This window comes from Diaporthe citri (genome assembly GCF_014595645.1).
Source record: "Diaporthe citri strain NFHF-8-4 chromosome Unknown scaffold_1, whole genome shotgun sequence".
In the NCBI taxonomy this organism is placed as follows: Eukaryota; Fungi; Ascomycota; class Sordariomycetes; order Diaporthales; family Diaporthaceae; genus Diaporthe; species Diaporthe citri.
In genome coordinates, this window is record NW_025064846.1 from 7326161 (window position 1) to 7345652 (window position 19492).

The following is a 19492-nucleotide window of genomic DNA, read 5'->3' on the forward strand; positions in this document are numbered from 1 at the left end:
TCTTACCTTCGTGGGCAACATTACATGTAACGTCTCACGTACGCATCCTCACGTGGACATTCTTCGGGCGAGCTATGAAAATATGACTTCCGCAATGCAACATTGATCAGAAAATCTTCACCCACATCCTCAAAGATTTCCAGACTCTGTAACAGTATCACTCAACAGACATATTAGCCAAATCTCCCATTTGGCATGCTAATGAATGATCGGCCTCCGGATCCATGACTCTCTCTGTTCTCCACGTCCTCCAGCTTAACAAATGAAGACCTTTGTCCATGTGATGTCTTTATAGTCAACTCATACTTTGAAGACACGCTTAGGACTTGCAAGTTCGGATGCATTAAGCGAGATGGTACGGACGGCGCCTCGGAACCAATTAGCAGCGACATGAGTGTTTCTGCAGTATGCTACAGCATCTAGGAGCGACCTGCTGCAGCAAATGCTGCGATTCGTACCGAAGGTGTAAGTGGCACAGCCTGAGGCTATGTTTTGATGACTCGGCTGGTCCGCCCTTGCAGCCGGACTCGGGCCTTCACCCAATGAAGCACTCACCTTTCATACGGCGGAGACACGTCCATGAAGCCAGCCAGCCAGTCACGATCTCCTCGAGCCAACCTGGCAAACTCACGGGCCCTGGCCCATGCTGCTTTCTGCATATGCACCTCCAGGGGACCATTGGATCTTGGGCGTGCGGCTCGACGATGAACCCCGGCAGCCCGGCCGGGGCCTGGCAGGATTGACCAAGCGGCTCGGGAGGGCTTGTGACACCAACGGGGCCGTTGGGGTCAATCCCTTTTGCCACATGCCCGCAGGGGGCACGGCGGGAAGGGGTCCTGGAAAGCTTCGAGAAGGATAATGCTTTGTGCCGTGGTCAGCAAGCAGGGATCACCCACTCAAGCGCCTGGTATACCCCGGCACGGAACTTGACGAGGTCGTCGTATACACCGTCATATGTTCTACTCGGCACACAAGCTATTAGTATCGCAGTCTCCATCAACCAGAGCTTTGCCGCATCTCAATCTGACCCAGCTGGCTGGGCAAGACTCAGCCTGCGTTGGCAGCGATGTCGACGAACAACTTTGAATCACGCTCAGCTGGTAAGAACAAAATCCCCAGGTGCCCCACTCTACCCGGAGAAGACTTATACGCGAGGACGACTTGAGGCCCAAAACCCCGCTTGTATGCGTTTAAAACGGACCTAATACAAAATCAGAGAGTGAGAACTATGCTAGACTTGTGCTAGAACCAGGTGGACCAAAGCTTTCAAGCAATGGGCAGAAAGGAAGGAGAACTTCACGCATTGTACTCATTCATTGGCCCCATCCCTCCTTCACGCAGGCCTGTTGGGCTTTCACGGCATGAAGACAAGAAGGAATCCGAGGTCAAAAGAAAAATTCAAGAAAACAACCAAAAACTATAAACCATTGCATAACTCAAGGTAGGCAGCACGAAAACGGCAGTCACCCAACGATTTCGCCCCCCAAACCCCACAATACATGCAGTAGGGCGAAACATGTAGTCAACAGAAGGCATCATGTTACGTCTCAGACATGACGATCGGTTCCTACACCGGCCACACTTCGCTTCGCACGTCAGGTGTGAAACTCGGACACCAAACCAGCCTCCTCCCTCACAACATCGGTGGGCCGGTTGGAAAAATGGACCAAGCAAGGAGATAGAACGAAGGAATAAGAAAGAAAAAAAGAGGGGGGGGGGGGAAGCAATATTCATCCATCGTCCGCTCTGAACCCCATTCTCGAAACGACGCGGCCACCCCCCTGAGGACAAGTAGATTCAACCTGCCAAAGTTGGCTCATCTCTGCCCCTTGCCCGATTCGGGAACCACCTCGCACGTTTAACATGACAGCTGAGCACAGCGTTATCAACAGCCGAGCAGGAAGACAGACATGCATTGTGAGTCAAAGTCAAATTCAAAGCCTCGCGGGATTAAACCACCAAGCACACTGACTGAGCTGACTACCGCTCCACGGAATCATTGAGCGGCCAAGTGACCGAGTACTCACGCACAAAAAGCTGACAATGCATGCAGACCGGACTATTTAAAAAGCAGACCTTTTTGACGAGGGATATCTAGCAACGGCAATGGAAGAATAAAAGGCCCAATAGGTCTCACTCTTTTTCTCTCTTTACCCATCAAAGGCGAACCAAGTCCTTCGGTAAAGACAGATCGAAAATAAGGTCCGTTACTAAACCAGGTCGTCGAGCCGCGCAACCCCCCCCCGGGTCCCCCCACGCCAAAAACAGCCAAACTGCCTTCATCCGAGCCAGACTCAACCAAATACCATAATCATAACAAACGTACAACACCAACTCTCGCCAGCATGAATCCTAACAGATCCCATGCACATCTTTCACTCCTCCAAAAGTTCTCTTGACAACTTGATGATAATGACGATGTCGATGAGGTGGAAATAAAATTTGACTGTCGCACGCCACCCCTCCATGATCCTTTCCCACCTGAAGAAAGCTGCACTGATTCCGCCCGAGCGAGTTGATCTTTTTTCCCTTTGATTTTGAAGACTCCTTTTCCCCTATGTCCCCATTTCATCTCGTTTTTTTTTTGTGGTCGTCGCTGAGATCATGTTCGTCTAGTCTTCGTTCGTGATAATCATGTCGTGACTTTTGCTGGAGCAGTCACGACGGAAAGGAAAAAGGGGTTGAAAAAAGGAAATTGCCCGTCTATCTCTTGCCAGACACGAACGAAATGCGGCAGGAAGCCACACCCTTTGCCAGCCCAGAGGGGCCACTTCGCTTGCTTGTTCGCAAGCGCTCGACCACTGCCGCAGAAATAATCAAACAAGGTTGTCTAGACCGAGCACTTTGGTAGCTTCTGAGGAAGCGAATGTCCGGTGAGACCACGCCAGAGTTTGTTGAACAGTCGGGGTGGGAGATCTCCCCAGTTGATGGCTTGTATGCATACTAATGCAACCGTCAAAGTTCTCGGTCCTGGAAAGCTCGAAACCAAGCACTGACAGGCCGCAACACCCAGCGGTCCATGTTTCGCGCAGGGCGTTCATCGTGCCATGCTGTCGATTGGCTTTCTCCTCGATCATGAACGGACAGCCCCACCCCCTTCCCCATGGCCTATGTTACTCCGCAATCTGATGATCACTTGGCGCAACCTGTTCCGAGTTCTCATTGGGACCTTGCGGCGGCGACCTAAGCCGAGTGTCCAACTAAGACTCATCGTCCTTCTTATCGCCGCGTCGGGTCTTCTCGGTCCACCTGCGCTTGCCAACACGAGTTTCATAATGCGGGGCCACGGTCTTGACATCCTGCATGATGGAGTCGATTGCCTGGCGAGTCTTGTTGCGGTAGCAGTCGAGGGCGCGTTGGAGAAACACTGGTCGACCCGCGAAGACTCTGCTCTGGAGCCAAGCCATGCGGTATCCCAGGTCATTGAGACGGACCTCCTTGCCGCGAATGCTCTTGCGCAACTTCGGGATAGCAACTTCGACCTCGCCTCCCTCATTAGAAGTAGCGGGAACTTTGATCAAGGACCGGCCCCTTCCAGCGGCCCCTCGCCCGGCACGCCTTCCCTCTGTCTCAGCGTTGCCGTCATCCTCAAGTTCACTCATGTCTTCCTGGAAGAACCTTGACCCTGTGGCGCTAGGCGGCGGGCTCTGCATCTCGCGAGGGAAATAGGACCGTGGGAACACGGACGAGCTCTTGCGGAACGAGTCGGGGATTTCGCGAGTATCGACCCCGTCGAGGGTGACGCGCACACGCAGGCGGCTTTGTCGGTCGCTGTCCTCAACGAGGATGAACTTGCGCTTCTTTGCCTCGGGAATGTCGGGGAACAGATCCGATGGCTCGTCAGCGCCGGCAGCGCGAGAGCCGGCACGGCGAGCAGCCACGGGATGATGACCGTTGCTCAGGGTGTCCTGAAGCGACGGCATGGTGGAACTGCTGGCAGGGGCGTTGCTTCCATAGCCGCCGTTGAAGCCACCGTGGAATACATGGGCCTGACGAACGTCGTCGCCGCCGGGGCCGGGCTGTGCCGGGGGAGCTTGGTGATGGTGGTGATGCTGGTCGTCCATATACTCTCCCTCACCTGCAAGGGTAGTCCCGTTAGCAATCCTAGCTGTTTGATGTGCATGTGATCGACGGCTATGGCTGCTGCTTTGAGAACGAGGTGTCGCAGGGGAAACGGGAAACAGGAGCCAAGAACAGAACGGTGTAAGCGAGGCATGGCTATTGCCCAGGCGCGCGAGAGCTGAAGCAGGAGGGTAAGGGTTGATGAGAAATGATTTGTTTTTGCAATACAAAGGTCCTCGAGACTTGACTACAGTCTTGTGGACTAGAGTGAGCCTGAGCGAGCTGTTGAGTGTGTTTGGTTGCAGTGCTGATGACTCTGCATGGTAATGATAGCAGGCGAGCGCAAGCAGGCGCAAATGAATGCAGTGCAATGCGATGCGATGCCAAAATACCAAAGGAAAATCAGCAGAACAAGCTAACAACGCAACAGGCGCATAGTGTAATGTACAGGTGTCTTTTTTTCTGATATGCTGCATGTCCTGTCGCCGGGCGAGCTTCTGAAGCTTGTATGTATAGAGTCGGCGCGGCCGTATAAACAACAAGAAAAGGAATGCGAAGACAGTTTCCGAGGTTCCAAACTCAACGACCAAAAAAAGAAACAAGACAAAGCAAAGCGCAGCCATAGGTATAATATGTTTTGAAAGGTATCACACGCAGTCGCAATAATGCACACTTCACATCTGGTGGAACATACCGACTTCATCCCCCCCACCATGAGAGTGGCCGTCAGAGCCACCCTGGTGGTGGTGCATCTGCCCGCCCATCGCCATTGCGGGCTTTCCCATGGAAGCTGAACCACTGGGACCCATGGGCCCTGAGCCAGCCATACCTGCAGGACCACTTGGACCGGCCATGTGGGCAGGGTGAGTGCTGTTGACGGCCTTTCGGTTGTTCATCTTGGCCATACGGCGGACTCGCCTGGAACGCAGCCTGGGGTCCTGGTTGCTATTCCGCCAGCTGTCGACTGCGCGCTGAATAAGACCCCGCTTGCCGCGCAGAGGTGGGTTGAGCTGTGCCAATGCCCAACCGACGGTGTTGCACTCCGTCTCGTATTGGAGACGGTTGCCTCTGTACTGGTCTTTGGCGCAGCACGCGCGAGGGTACACGCAGTTCTCAGTCTTGAACTCGGCCGAGAGCTGGTCGGTGTCGACGGACTCGACGTCGCAGCGGATCGTGTACTCCATCTTGACGCGATCCCTGGAATACTCAAACGCTATCCACTGCACGCCATTGCCGTCCTGGCGAACCACCAGGGGAGTTGTGGCGGGAATCGGGCCCGGAGCAGCGTTGGGATTAACACCGCCGGGGGTAGAGCCCGTCGGCGTTGAGAGCTGGGCGCCATTTTGAGTGCTCGGTGATGGACCTCCGATGGATCCTGATTGCGATGGCCTCTGGAGTTGAGGGGGCACTTGATGCGCCTCAATCTTCTGATGCCGTGGGCTGCCCGTCATTCCAGCTTGCGCGTGCTGAGTCGCGTGCTGCGCGATCTGATGCTGTGGCGCGGTGTGCGACATCATCATGTTTGGCTGGGAGGTCATGGATTGGTGGGACGTCTGAGCATGCTGGCTGTATGGCGAGGGTGCAGGCTGCTGGGGCATGGATCCATATTGGGTCTGCGGCGGGTAGTACATCGACTGCTGTGGCATTTGTTGCGAAGTCGGCTGGGCATACATGCTTCTATGCTGATCGTGGCCCGAGGGCGACGCGACAGACGCTGGCGAGTTGGACTGGGGAGTCTGGTAAATGGGGGGGTACTGTCGATGCATTGTCGCGGCCATCATGTCAGGCGTCTCTACTGCAATGGTCGCGTCAGCAAATGAAGCTGGGAGGCGTTGTTGATGATGTTATTGCTGGGAAGAGAAAGACGCGACTTACCTGCGGACGTGTATCCGCTTGTCGCGCTTGGGGTGCTGTAGGGGCTCGCCTGGTAGTAGGGCAGACCGTCCTGTGTCGAGTTCTGCGCGGCGTTCCCTTGATTTGGCTGTTGATAGACCGGAGCAGAGGGATGGCTCGAAGCGTACCCTGAAGGATGCGATGGCTGCTGTGGAGGTGCGGCCTGGGATGATGCTGTTGGTGAACGATGCTGGGAGGTCGATGATGCTGAAGATGCGAGGGTGGTGGGGCCTGGTGGGGATAATGCTGCATAGAGAAGATTCCCATTAGTTCTGCCGGCTCCAGCAACAAGGCTCAACGTAGACGAGACTGGGCAGGAAGGGGGCAGGACGAGCGAAAGAAGACCAGACGAGAGCAAGGTTTCTTGCTTTTTCTTTATTTGCACAGCATCCTGACACTGTCAAGGAGTGCGAAGCTTCCGAGAGCCTATTATTGATTGGGGCGACACGATATAATGACGGGGATGATGGATTGGCGACGCTGAGGCCTAGCCTCGGAAAGGCAGCATCCACCTCTCACCTTGCCCTTGCTGACGCGCAGGCCATGCCATGGGGGAGGCACGGAAGCGAGGGCAGGGGGGCAGGGCAGGAGGAGTTTGGACCATTCATAATGCCTGAAATCCCAAGATCGGAAATCGAGTGATGTGCATGGCCCTGCAACGAGTGGGAAGCCACTGCGATGTCATCCCAGACCCATGATATGCGCTCGGGGGAAGGTGAACTGGGGGCTTGAAAGAGCAAAACAATATAAAAAAAAGAACACTTCGAACCAGGGAATAGGATGAACATGATTGCATTTGCAGGGCAGCAGGCAGGCCGGGTAGGCCAGGCAGGGCAAGACAGGACAGGACAAGATAGGACAGGACAGGACAGAGCAGGGGGGAAAAGGGCAGGGCACTGTTACTGTTACTGACCAAGACCCGGGATCCAGAAAGACGTCGGTAGTGAAGGGTAGCGAGGATGAGAACCGCGAGGGGGGGAATGGATGGAAGCAGGGTTGTGAAGATATTTGAACTAGATGCAGCGCAAGGTTTTGTGGGGCTGGACTGGACTGGCTCTGCAATGGCTCTCACACGCGGCGGCGACGACAAGAAAAAGAAGACGGAAGAAAAGGAGCCACATCAGCTCATGGCAAGCGACCAAGGACGGCGGCGAGAGCAAAAACCAGCAGCGGCAGCAGCAGTAGCAACAGGCGCAGGCACGGTACGGCAGTAATAACAGAGCGGTGGTATAGGTCTTGATGCGTAGGCTGTTTGGGCTTGTCCAAGCATTGACGAGCAGCAAGCTCCAGGACCGGTGGCTGGCGGAGTCGGGCGCTCAAGACTCGTCGAGTCGGCAAACGAGGAGCGGCCAGCACGCAGGCATTGACTGCATTGCGTTGGAAAGATGAAATGAAATTATGGGGCCCAGGGAAAAAAGATGGTGGTGGGCGGGGCCAGGGATTTAAGCAGGCAGGGATGCAGGGGCCAGCCCGTGGTCCAATGAGCGTGGCTGAGACGAGGGCCAGGGAAGAAGGGTTTCCAGAACAGGGCCTCTGCTCCGGGCCTAGAGGAGGGTGCTTGGCCACCGTGCTTGCGCGCGACTCTTGCACACATGTACCGCAGTACAAGCGTGTACGTACTCGTGTGTGTTCGCGAAGGGGCGGTGTGGAAGCGCAATCCTAGCCTCTGGGCCGATCCCTGCTTCGGCTCGCAGCTCGCTTGCTCCCCAGCTGCCCAGTTGTCTGGTCAAGTGGCTTCGTGTCGGGGCACTCGCGGAATGGCTGCACTGCAGCCCTAGACTGTAACCGGGGACCGTTGCCGCTTGGGAAGGACTTCCATCCCATCCATCCATCCATCCCCCATCTGTGCATCTCCAGCGCCTTCAAGCCACAAGCACTACACACCACCAGTAGGGGTGAGGGGAGGGACGGGGCCTGTGGAGGCCAACAGGGCTAGCCAGGCTCGACGATTCTCCGGCAGCAGAGAAGAAAAAAAAAAAAAAAAAAAAGACCCAGCGGCCGCACTGCTGTCACTTGACTGGTCTGGCTTGGCCCGTGGTGCTATGTGCTCTGCTGTGCGTGCTGTGCTGCTGGACCACATCCGTCACATGTCCGGTCGCCTCGACCACCACTACCACCACCGCCGCCGATGGCCTGACGGATGGGCGAGCGGACAGGAAGTGTGACGAAAGACGAGCGCCAGTGTTGAAGCACTGGCGGCTGTCGCCCGGATCCCGAGCGTCCAGCCGTTGGAAATTGCTTGTTTGACGTCGCCGCCCACAGCACACCGCACCATCCCCCACACGTACATAGACGGCACCTTCGCGTGCATTTCTGCGTGCTGAGCGCCACAGCACGCGGCCTACGAGCGAGCCAGCTGGGCTTCTAGCCTGAACTGCCCAATCTCCCGCCAAGGTTTGGGCCTTGCCATGACCACCCAGCTCCCGGTTCCCCCGGTCAATGGGTTGAAACCTTGCTGCGAATCCTGTGGATCTGTGGGCGCCGTACCGGACGGCATCGCATTGCACAGCTCGTCTGGCTCCGCTTTGAGGACGCCAAAAAGGAAACACACCAAAAAAAGACAGCAGACACCTGGGAAGGGAAATGACATCTGCTCGTGTGCATGACGCGTCGAGGGCCCCCGTTCAATGCGTCGTGGCATCCATGTATTTCCGCCGCCGGCTTGGCTAGCAGGGAGATCCAAGGTTTCCCACAGTTCAGACTCTGTGGGTCGCACTAGCAAACCCTGTCCGGCGCGCCTTGTCGCATGCAACGGTGTCGGCCCCCCCCCCAGTCTCTAATGTGAAACAACTGCCTCCCCTGCAATTCCCACAGACCTGAGCCCAATCCGGTCCCGGTCAGGCTTGCGACGTTCGATCTCGTTTTCTGGAAACACCCCCAAAATGCAAACTGACTGGGGTGACGAGCGCTGCACCCAGTGGGCTTCAAGGGACGGCAAGTGCAGGTGCAGGGAGGAAATAATAAGGGTGATGCGTCCGACACTTCGACGGCAGCGACGTGGGCAGCAAGGCCGAGTAGGACGTGCATATCGGCACTACCGTGTGGAAATGCCGCCAACGAGAGGGAGGTGTGCTAGGGTCTTGTTTGACTTTCTTAGAAAATGCAATGGAAAACTCACCGAGTCATTGCCCGGCTCTTCCTTAAACTGGCCATTGGCCTGTCGATGATCCCTAGCCATTGTCATCAAGCCCATATGGACAGCGTCCGCGGCAAAGGAGAACTATCGAACGACCTGCACAGCGGCTGAATGTTAGCCTGATGGGTGCTAAAGAAAAAAAAGAGTTCATCTCCGACCGATATTGCCTCGGCTTGTAGCACGATCAAGCGAGAAGGGCCGAGGACGTAGCATTGGCACTAATCCCGCGTTCTTCGAGCCCAAGTGTCGCTCTTCTGATCGACCAAACCTGACGCTACCCGATCTAAGCCAGAGTTGGCCCGCATTGAGATTGCGCTATGCATGGGGGAATCCAGGCGCTCATGCTAGCAATACTTGGGAAATCGAACACAATGCGACGAACACATTTCACTTACTGTTGAATGTCCTTCACAAAGAATACACCGAGAGCCTTTGAGACACAAGTACGGCGTCCAACTACTGTCGAGTACGGGTAAATGACTGCGCAAAGTGAATTAGTGACGCGCATGAACCACGGAGATGCCCCGCCGCCGGCCTCAACCGCCGCCGAGGCGGGCTCGGAGCATCAGCCAGCCGACTGCCGGAGATGTTGACGGGGCTAGGTATAGGATAGAGGGGTTCAAGTCCAGTCATGCTGTTGCTGCAGCACAAGACGTAACAAAAATTGATCGCTCTGGCACCATCTTCGTGAGGGGGCTCCCCCTGAAGAACAGGAGTGAAAATGCGTGTGTTCAAGAAAGGAGTTGTTGAGCTCACCAACCTCGTAGTAATTCGTGAACACAGATGGTTTGAAGAAGACGTCGTATGTAATACAAGCGTCCGCAGGGAATCCTGGTATGGTCGGGTGCGAGGCTTCTTTGGCAGACCAGACACTCGGGATGCTTTGTGGTGGGAGTTCAGCCCAACGGCCACGTGAGCGAGCGTGGATGTCCTCGACGGCAAGCAGGGTCGTACCCTAGCTGTCAGGGCCAGTGCGGTCAAGGATGAGCTGCGCGAGCAGGTGTGCTGAACAAGCCGGTCGGCAGGCCGAGTTGCAGGAAGCCAAGCCCTTGCAGTCACAGGAAGTGCGTGTCTGGATGGGAGTTATCACAGACGTGAGTCCCGACACGGCTCGATGCTGTATCTACTTTTGAGGTCAGCCATGGATTCGCGGGCGGTGGGGATTCAAGGTGTCTCCAGGGGACGATGACTTGGGATGCAGAGGTAGGCAGGGGTTAGGTGCAAGTCGCAAAATGCGGAGTAGGTACCGACTATGACGCAGGATCCTTGTTCGACCAACAACAGACGCCGTCGACAGCGGGCAGCGACAAACGGAAACGGGGCGGCCAGGTCGTGACAAGTCCTTTTAAGACTATGTCGGCCTGGGTGAAGAAAGACGGTAAAGCGTGTAGGGATTACAACGGCTGGGAGAACGAGGCCGCGGCAAACAGCACGAGGGATTCGGCGGTCAAGTATTCATACAGAAAGTACAGGAAGGAGGGAGGTACTGTATGTATGCCCTGGGGCTGGACAAAAGGACACCTCGGGGTAGGTTCCAGGCTTGCCGCCATGCCGCCCACTTGGGTGCGGGTGATATTAAAGGAGAGACTAGAGTGTCAGGGGTTAAGAACCTTGGAGCGGCACTCGCATGCGACCCCAGCAAAGTAGCACTGGATGGGCCTCTTCCCTTCCAAGATGTGACGTGATGCTTGAGCCGTGCCCCGAGGCTGAAATCTGCCACAGATCCGACGGATCGTTTGAGGTTGAGATGTCTACTCGCTCTGGTGGCGCTCGACGAGATCCCGCCCAGCCTGGGAGGAGCTGAGAGTCGCAGGCCTTGTGCGAAGGGGAACTCGACGGAGAGAGGGCCTCGAGATGACTGGGGCTTGGGGTAGGGGCCTGACGGAACAAGTGACAAAGTAATGCTCACCTGAGCTTGAGTTGAAGCAGTCAAATCCGCAGGCAAAACAGGGCGGCCAGTTCGGTCCACTTTCAGGGTCGAAGTAGCTGTAAAGGCTCGTATCAGTCATGTAAACTCAGGAGAGACGCATCGCGTCAGGGTTCAGAACGCCAGAGGTTCTCGTTTGGCTCGGGGAAACTCGTAAGGTAGACGGACTTTCGGGCGTTGTTCTGATTACAAGTGACGGGGCGTCGCGCTGCTGGTCACAGAAGAAGATTGTGTCCGTGGGCCAGGTGAGCTGACGAGACGGTGTCTTTCGCGCACAATTTCTTGTGATGTAGACTGCGGCGGCTGTTGACGATTTATTTGGGTCAAGCAGTGAGGGCGTTGATGGTGTTTGAGAAGCGCGCTCGCTGCTGGAGGCTGTATCAACGGAAAGCCACACGACCTTTCGGCGGTGGCGCAGTCGGCCGCGTGGGGAGAAGAGTTGTCGTGATACCGAAGGACAAAGTCGCCGTGGCACCTTGAATTCGGAATTGTCTGGCTGTAGTGGCCGTCGAAATCGAGTCTGGAGTGGGAGTTTGGGGAATATGGTGAACCTTGAAGGGCTCAGGGATTTCGAGGTGCGAGAAAATCCTGGTCGGGAAGGAGCAGGGATGATCGTGGTCTACGACCGTTGCGCCTAAGTGACCCTGGGAAGCGGTAGACCAAAGGTTAGCCCGAGCCGGAAGACGAGATAGCAGAGGGCAGCATGGACGACAACGACAGGTGCAGTGAAGGGGAAGGAGGAGAAATAGAAGTAGAAGGCAAGGCAGCGCAGAGCAATTGCAGGTCGAGGTCAGTGCCACACAGGAGGGCAAAATCCCAATTCTTGGCTTGGAAGAGGACAAGAGTGGAGTATGGACCCTGTCTGTCTGGGTGGCCTCTGCGCGCGGTCGCGTCGTGGGTTGGGGCTGCTGCAAGCTCTGGCTCTGGAGCGAGCACCGTCATCAGGGCGCTCTGGACAAGGCACTGACCGTGACTGTGGATGTAGATGCGTAATAATGTGGATGCGGTTCTGGGTGGCCAACAGGGCAATGCGTGCGCGACTGTTTGTCGTCCGCGCAAGAATCAACGAGACGCAGAGACGCCAAAAGCGAAGGGCGACGGTGACGGCGATGATGGCAGCGGTCGGAGGAGGACAGGCAGGAGTTGCGAAATTTCAAAACCAAATGCCTGCAGTCGCGTCGAGAGGGACATTGAGCTTGTCGGTTCGTCTGGCTACATAGGGTTCACGCAGTACGTGGGTACGGGACTGCCATACAGTCCAGCACAGTGACAATGACAGTGACAGGAGCTGATCTATCTTCTCTTTCTGCCCAGGTGCCCACATGGCAGGCAGGTACCTCCCACCCACCACAACCAGCTGCTGCAGATGCCCATGCTCCCAGGTGGCGCCGGGGCTGACAGGGCCCGGTGGGAGGTAGGCACCCTCTACAGTGCCAGGCGGCATGCATGCTGCGGCACTGTACAAAACTTAGGAAGGAAGGCGCCAGGGGAGGCAGGGTTCTTAGCGTGGGAGCGCGGGCTGCCAGGCTCCCAAGCACCTGGGCACAGGCCGAACCTGGCGAGCCCACTTGCAGCCCTGGCCCTGGCCCTCGCCCCGGCCCTGGACCTGGCCGGTGCGGGTGTTTCCTGTGCCAGGTGCTTATCGCCGTACCACCGGCCGCCCACCCCCATGGGCTTGAGATCTCGGGACAGGGTAAGTTTGGAGGAGGGAGGGACGGACAGACAGACAGGCAAGCAGGCAGATGAGGGAGGGTTCAAGACAGATACATGTGTCTATCTATTAGGTAAAGGAGCAGAGGGTGCCTTTCCATGACTGATTTGCACAATCATCAAGACCCACGACGGGATGGGCCCACGTTGCTTCTAGAGTTCTGGAGGATTGGCGGGATGGAACACACTCATTTCGACCTCAGCAGACACACTTGGTAGCAGAGCATGGACCTCGCAGGCTACCCCGTCTCAACTCGGTGTGCCCAGGACAAGTTTCGAGAGTCCCGGTCCCGGGTCTGGCAGTTGAGCCTGGCAGTCCTGCCGTTAGCTGTCTCTGCTCACACGACCATCCGGCCGTGCACGCTGAACATAGAGTCCAAGCTCCTGTAGAATCATGTACGTAGTCTAGGTGGCTAGGTAGCAGGCGATCTGATCCTCTCTGGACCCTTCAGAGGCACACAGACTTTCCCATGTCCTTGACTCTTGTCACACGCTGGTCCATCTTCGTCAGATGCTTATTTTGCAACAGCTCCAAGGATGATAGATGCACCAGCGATCCGAATGTCTGGTTCGAACCGTCACCCCCTCAGGGGACCACCCGCCCGCCGCCAGCCGTCAGCCGCCCTGCTTGACCTCGACCAGGGCGCCAACATGGGCCTGCTCCCTCCCGATGCTGGGGGGAGGGGGGATGACGGGGGGCGATTGAACGATATACCCTTAGATACTACCTACCTAGACTATCTACTATTACACAGCGAAGTAGACACCGATGTAGGTAGTCTGCCATACCGCGCATGTATATTTATATATACATGTATGTATATTTGCCCACAGTACACCGAGATGGTTCAAATCAATCTTTCTCACCATGGTCTAACCCCCCTCCCCCAACAAACCCCTCCCCCCAAAGACACGCAACTTGCTGCCTCGTCACCGTGATCGATCTGATTGCACACCACTCGCTACCAAGCCAACGCTAAGTAATAGTCACAGCCAGACATCATCATCATCGCTCCATTGTGGGCGTGGGCCGGGCTGGACTGGGCCGGGCTGCGGGCACAATCTTCAAGAGTGGGCACCCAATTTCAACCGGGCTCCAACTTTGTTCGAAACCATCCCGCGGTTCCCGGTACTTTGGGCACCTATTCCTGAATCAGTGACCAACCTTAGGCCTGGGTGATTGTTGGTCGTGTCTGCCCACAACTGCCATGGTGCACACGGGCCACAGGGTGACCTCCCCCACCTCCCTCACCTTCACCTCTTCACTTAGCTGTGCCCGCACCGCCATCGTCGAATCAGAACCCACCAGCACGTCATGGCATCGGCCGCCCATGGCGACCTTGTGGCGTTGCCATCTGCAATCCATCCTACCGCCAGAAAGAAACACGCCGGATTGCCTTGCCACCCCCTCGGTAGCGTGGGAGACGGTCCCGTTCCTGAGCAACAATACGTCCCCGACCAAGACATTCAGCTCGGTGAGCTCGGACAAAAGCCTCGCGAACGGCGGTCCAGAGGGCGGGACCCCATCTAATGTACCATCAAGATCTTCGATGTCCATCTGACCTGCGCAAGTGATAGATACTGTGCGCCGTGACAGGAACGTGCTCGCCGATAGCCAGTGGCTGAGTAGCCACCGAGGGACTCGCTGCCCTGATCGGCAGAGCCCCAGGAGCGCAGCGACTTCACTTCCTGCTCTGCTCCACTGTCCCGCAGGAAATCCATCGCAATCCGTCGCAGTGGCCGGTTGGTACTGCAAATTGCAGGGACACGCTCTTGCCGTCACATTCTGCCATGTGCAGCTCGACACGGAGGCACCGTAACGGGAGCAAGGAGGAAACGCTCTGCGGCGGCCATCTGTGTGATTTTCCTCGGCGGTGCTATTCTCGTCATTTCCGAGACAACCGCACCTCAGCACTCCATCAGCACCGCGACATGGAAGACGCCTCACGTTTCGCAACTGACAAGTTCATTTCCAGGCAGCCAGGCCGCTGCTTTCGCGACTCGAGGGTCGCATTCCGGTGGCTTCCTACACTAGCTCGTTCATCACGTCCCAAACGTTTCAGACGCTGATTATGTCGGTATACTGCTAGCACACGAGTCCACAAGTCGGGCCCTGGCGTCTTTATCACGACCACTCGGCGCATGGCGAGCATGGCATGCACTGCATGCAATGATGCAGGCACATCCATCCCAGAGCGGCATTTGGAGAGGGCCTGGACTGCCAAGCCGCAGGGTCCGACAGGGTTTCCACCCGTCGGATTGATCAATGCATGCAACATCATGTAGCCTCGCAATCTGCTATATTCGGAACAAAATGTAGGAACAGTTGTGCCTGCTGTGAGACCAGTCGGCTCGAGGCCCATGTGTGGGTGACAACAAGGCACCGAGACTAGCTGAGCCCAGAAACTCACTCCCACGTATTGCCCGTGCCCGTGCATGCCCTGGAAGCGGCTGCAGGGTGAGGCGATCGTGGGAGAGCATACAAGGATCCGTACGTTCAGTAGGAATATGCAGCACTACCGCACGGCAGAGCCTGCTTCCCGCCATCCCCGTCCCGGGTATGCAGTGTGGTCGGCTGCTTTCTTGTCAGCCCCTGATCCTGACCTTGGTTCCTCTCAACCGCCTTCGTACCTTATCTGCTCTATGCAGGTTGCTGGTGTCGACATGCTTTAGATGCTGCTCGATACGCCGGCCTCGCTGGAAAGTTCCTATCGATATACTGCTGCTGCCACGCTTCAGCAATCATCAATCTCGTCACCGCGCAGGAAGGCAACCTGGCAGCTTCCCGTGTCCTCGATAACAACAATCGAATGCGACAGACCGGGGGGGTTTAGCCGAGCACCGTCGTCCCAGAGTGGACTCGCCAGGGGCCTCTGCTTTGTTGGAGAACTGCCATGCTGTTGGGACCTCCTGGTGCATATCGTGGTTCGGAGCCGATCTGCTTCGTTTCGCTCACAACCCTTGCGGCTTGAAACAGGTGGACTACACCAGCTACCATCTGACCCGCCGGCCAGCAAGTAGATGTTGTCAACAAAACATTGCCTTTTCGCAGCCAACCCAGAACCAATGGCATTAGGCCTGGGCTGAGGAGCTGCCTGGAATTCTAACAACCATCCTCAAATTGGAGTAATCACTGGCATCGGGGACACTCATCCCGATCTCTCCGGCCATACTCCTAGTTCAGGCAATGCCCACGCCGAGCGCTGGGTGCGGGCATCGCCGTCGTTGGCCGGTGAGATGAGTTGACAGCACCAAGTATAAAAGCACACGCATGCGTACTACCTACTAGGTTGGTACTATGTACACCGGTCGCCTCAACCGCCAAGCTACTGATCGTAAGACCCCACCCTCCGCCAGCATCCTGGCCGCTCTTCGTCCGGCCCTTGGGATGTGGCACACATGCCCACCCATGTGCGCGGCTTGCAGTCAGGCCCTACCACCCTGCGCCCGCTTACACAGTGAGCCCTTTCCAGGGCAAGGGTGAAGAACGATCGAAGACAACCACAAGCTTCTCCCACAGCTCCATCGCACCCCCACGAAAGGAACAGGCAGGGCGTAGCAGCCATGCCAGACAATTGCACAGGGTGGGCTGCAAGTCACTCCGTGGCTCCTGCAGCCAGATGCCTCCCACCACCACATGCATCAAACGAACAAAGCGACGGAGAGTGGCATTTGCCACATGCGACCTGCGCTTGAATCTCCAATTATCAAGCTCTAAATCGGTGACTACATTGCTTTTTGTCGCGCAGGCTTTATTGAGCAGCCAGGGACCAAGAATTGTGCCGAGCAAGAATCGCCATTCCCCTCTGCTATCAGATGCCGCGGTCAAATGCGTCTCGGCCTCAGTATGCACTGTACCTGAGACTCTTCATGCTCTCTACACTATGCTCCATCAGGAAAACACCCCCGTCCTGGGCAAACTCTTTCGCCCACCCTGGCGTCTCCCCGAATCCATTCGGCTCTGTGACAACCAGACACCAGACAACTGGCAAGCGGCGATCATCAGGAAATTGAGACACTGTTGGGCCAGTTTCGGTTGGACCTGTCGTCATCCTCATTTCAGGATGACTCGGATACGAAAGGGCAGGTTTTGCAAAGGCCCGGAATAGCGCCTCTGCGGGAAGAAGAGCACGGCAACTCGACCACTATTGACGCGCCGGGCTCCACCATGGTTAGCCACATCCGCGTCAGTTGCGCGTCAATCCAAAAAAAAAACCCAAGGCCAAATACGAGTGTGGACTGCCCTGTGCCTTGCACGGTATGTCCACACCATCGCGATCCCTATGGCACTTTGCACGGACGACTTGCCTATTCGTGCTGAAAATTGCAGGATCTGAACGGCACCGAGAAGCACGGGTGTGGCGCTGCCCACATACTATTGAAGCTAAGGTGGGAAGAAAAAAAACCTGTCCCTTTCGAAATACCCGACATTTGAAATAAGCCGTGGCGGTGTATCGGCACTGATTAGCTGGCAAAACATTACTGCCTCATGTCTGCAACCGAACGCGCTCGCTACCTCAGGCTCCGAAAGCTTCGTCACCAAGGCATGAGTGGTGCTCTCAAGAGCTGACCCCCTGTTTCAGCACATCGCGAATCTGGGCAGATGTTGGCACGCTCGCGGTCCCCAAATAAAATAGACTATATTCTCCTATCCGGGCATCAGAGTCCCAGGGCCATCCACTTTCCAGCCCTACCAAAAGATGAACCCTTGGATGCTGCGGAGCAGGCTTCAGGGGAATGAAGGGTGAAGGCAGGGGGAAATGACAGGATATCCTCAGGGGTTCTCCAGAAGATCTCGTCGAGACAGGTCCACCAGGGCCATGACTTGTTGCCCGACAAGGGGAAATTTGCCCTGGGAGCGGGGTGGAGTCGGACGCACTGGAAGGGGGGCCAGCCCGGCAGCCCAGCTACCCAGGTGCCCCCGATGCTCAAACCATGTCCAACCTTATTGTTATAGGGATAGGCCTGTGCATGCGCCTGTTGCAATCGGCCACCCCCGGCTTCTCCGCGCGACCCTGCTTCCTCTCCCTGCCACCCCCTTCAACCCCCCCCCGGCAGGACATGCTATCTAGACGCAAACGCCCAGGGGGACTGTGGCCCCGGGACACCCTGGTACGCACGCGGGTTCCAACGACGACGACTGAACGACATGTCGTGCCATTCCATATATCGTCGTCGCCGTGGTTGATAGTCGAGCAATAGCAGAGTCGGGAACTGAGATCTTTTGAATAGGACGAGGAAGCTGTTGCTAGGGAGATAATCTGGATGTACCTGCCTACACCGGTTCCGTTTACACAGCATACGCTTTTCACTAACGGGCAGTCAAAGGATGGGAAATGCAATTTGCTGTGGAGGATGGGCAACACTGGCATGTGAGACGCCGGTGTACGTTCAATATGACGAGCTCGCAGTCTATAGGAGCATGGCCTGCTTGAGGAGCCAACGCGGAAAGATGTAGGCTGTGGCAGTCAGTTGCACGAACCTGTCATGTGGCGACAGCCTCGATGCCGTTCGTCTCTGCTCCGCGAGGAATGTCAAAAGAACCACACGATAGCAAATCTCTGCGATCAAGAGGTGCCATCGGTACGAGGGCGCACAAGACACACCCGGCGGCGGGACATTCGCACGTTTGATGACGCTGTGTCTTGGATGTCCTGAGAAAGAGAACAGGAAGCGAACGTCAGGTTGGCCCTCCTCTCCCATTTGTCAACGAACGAAAACAAGAACGACCAGCGGAACCACGCAGATTGTGGTGATTTCCCACAACGCGCATCAAATCACATCACGCATCATGACGCCCCGGGACGCTACATTCGAGCCCTCCCCTGGGCGACGTGAGCGCTCAGATTTGCCGCGGGAACATCGGACCGCCCTCGATATGATCCGTGGGGCCACACAACCCCCCCCCCCTTCTCAGCTGATCACGCCGGGATGCCATAGAGGACGCGAGAGTGCATACCTTCAGCGCGGCATCAGCCTGCATGCGCCTTCCCGCGGGCCCGTGGCCGTTGTTGCTCCAAGCGCCCACCCAACAGCGACAAACGGCGCCGGAGATGAGTGGGTGATATCATCGGCTCGTCTCACCTGGCATAGTATGGCACGATGCGATTTCCGAAATGGGATATGAGCCATGGTCAGCAGAGTAAGCTGAGGTGTTCTCTCCCCATCGTCTTCAGGCAGTCTGTCGTCCCCTCTACAGTAAACAGACACGTGCGCCTCCTGGACATGATATTCTTTTTTGTTCTGGGTCGCGCACCGCTCCTTGGCCCTTGATCAGTGACGGGGGCCATCATTTCCATCCTATTCCCGACACTCTGGATCAGGCGGCAGCAGGATCTGGACTACATGCACGCTGGCGGGTTCCGGTTCTACAGAAGCTGTCTCAGTGACGTCCGTCGGAGGCAGTGGAGGAAAACGGGGGAGTGGCGGTTGACCTGCATACGTCGTCTGAGACAACCCCCAAGAGAACTGTCTCCCGTTTCTGGAGGGTCGGTCAGTTCACCGCCCTCCTCCCCCTCCCACCCAAATTCTCCTATGTGGCAGCCAGGAATACAAGCCATCTTCAGATATGTTCCGGAAGGATCTCGGTATGGGTTTCCTTCCCATATGGGGCAGACCGCCCCTCGTTGTCTGCGCCGCAGGCCCACGCTGTCTCCGCTCGCTTCCTGTTGGCTGGCACGTTTATGGAATCAGAAACCACGTCGTGATTGCTCACGAACACGACAGGCGTGTCAGGGTGTTTCAATCTTGCTTGACATCAGTCA

General features: G+C 56.5%; 1 protein-coding gene across 1 annotated transcript; it reads right to left on the reverse strand.

Moving 5' to 3' along the window:
• Window positions 1–3200: 3200 nt before the first annotated feature.
• On the reverse strand, window positions 3201–9133 carry INS49_001949 (uncharacterized protein; the record flags this gene model as incomplete). The annotated part of the gene is made up of 4 exons (XM_043162768.1): window positions 3201–4078; window positions 4757–5857; window positions 5938–6118; window positions 9074–9133. 4 exons carry the CDS (start codon window positions 9131–9133, stop codon window positions 3201–3203), a joined length of 2220 nt encoding a protein of 739 aa, XP_043031274.1.
• Between the last annotated feature and the right edge of the window lie 10359 nt (window positions 9134–19492).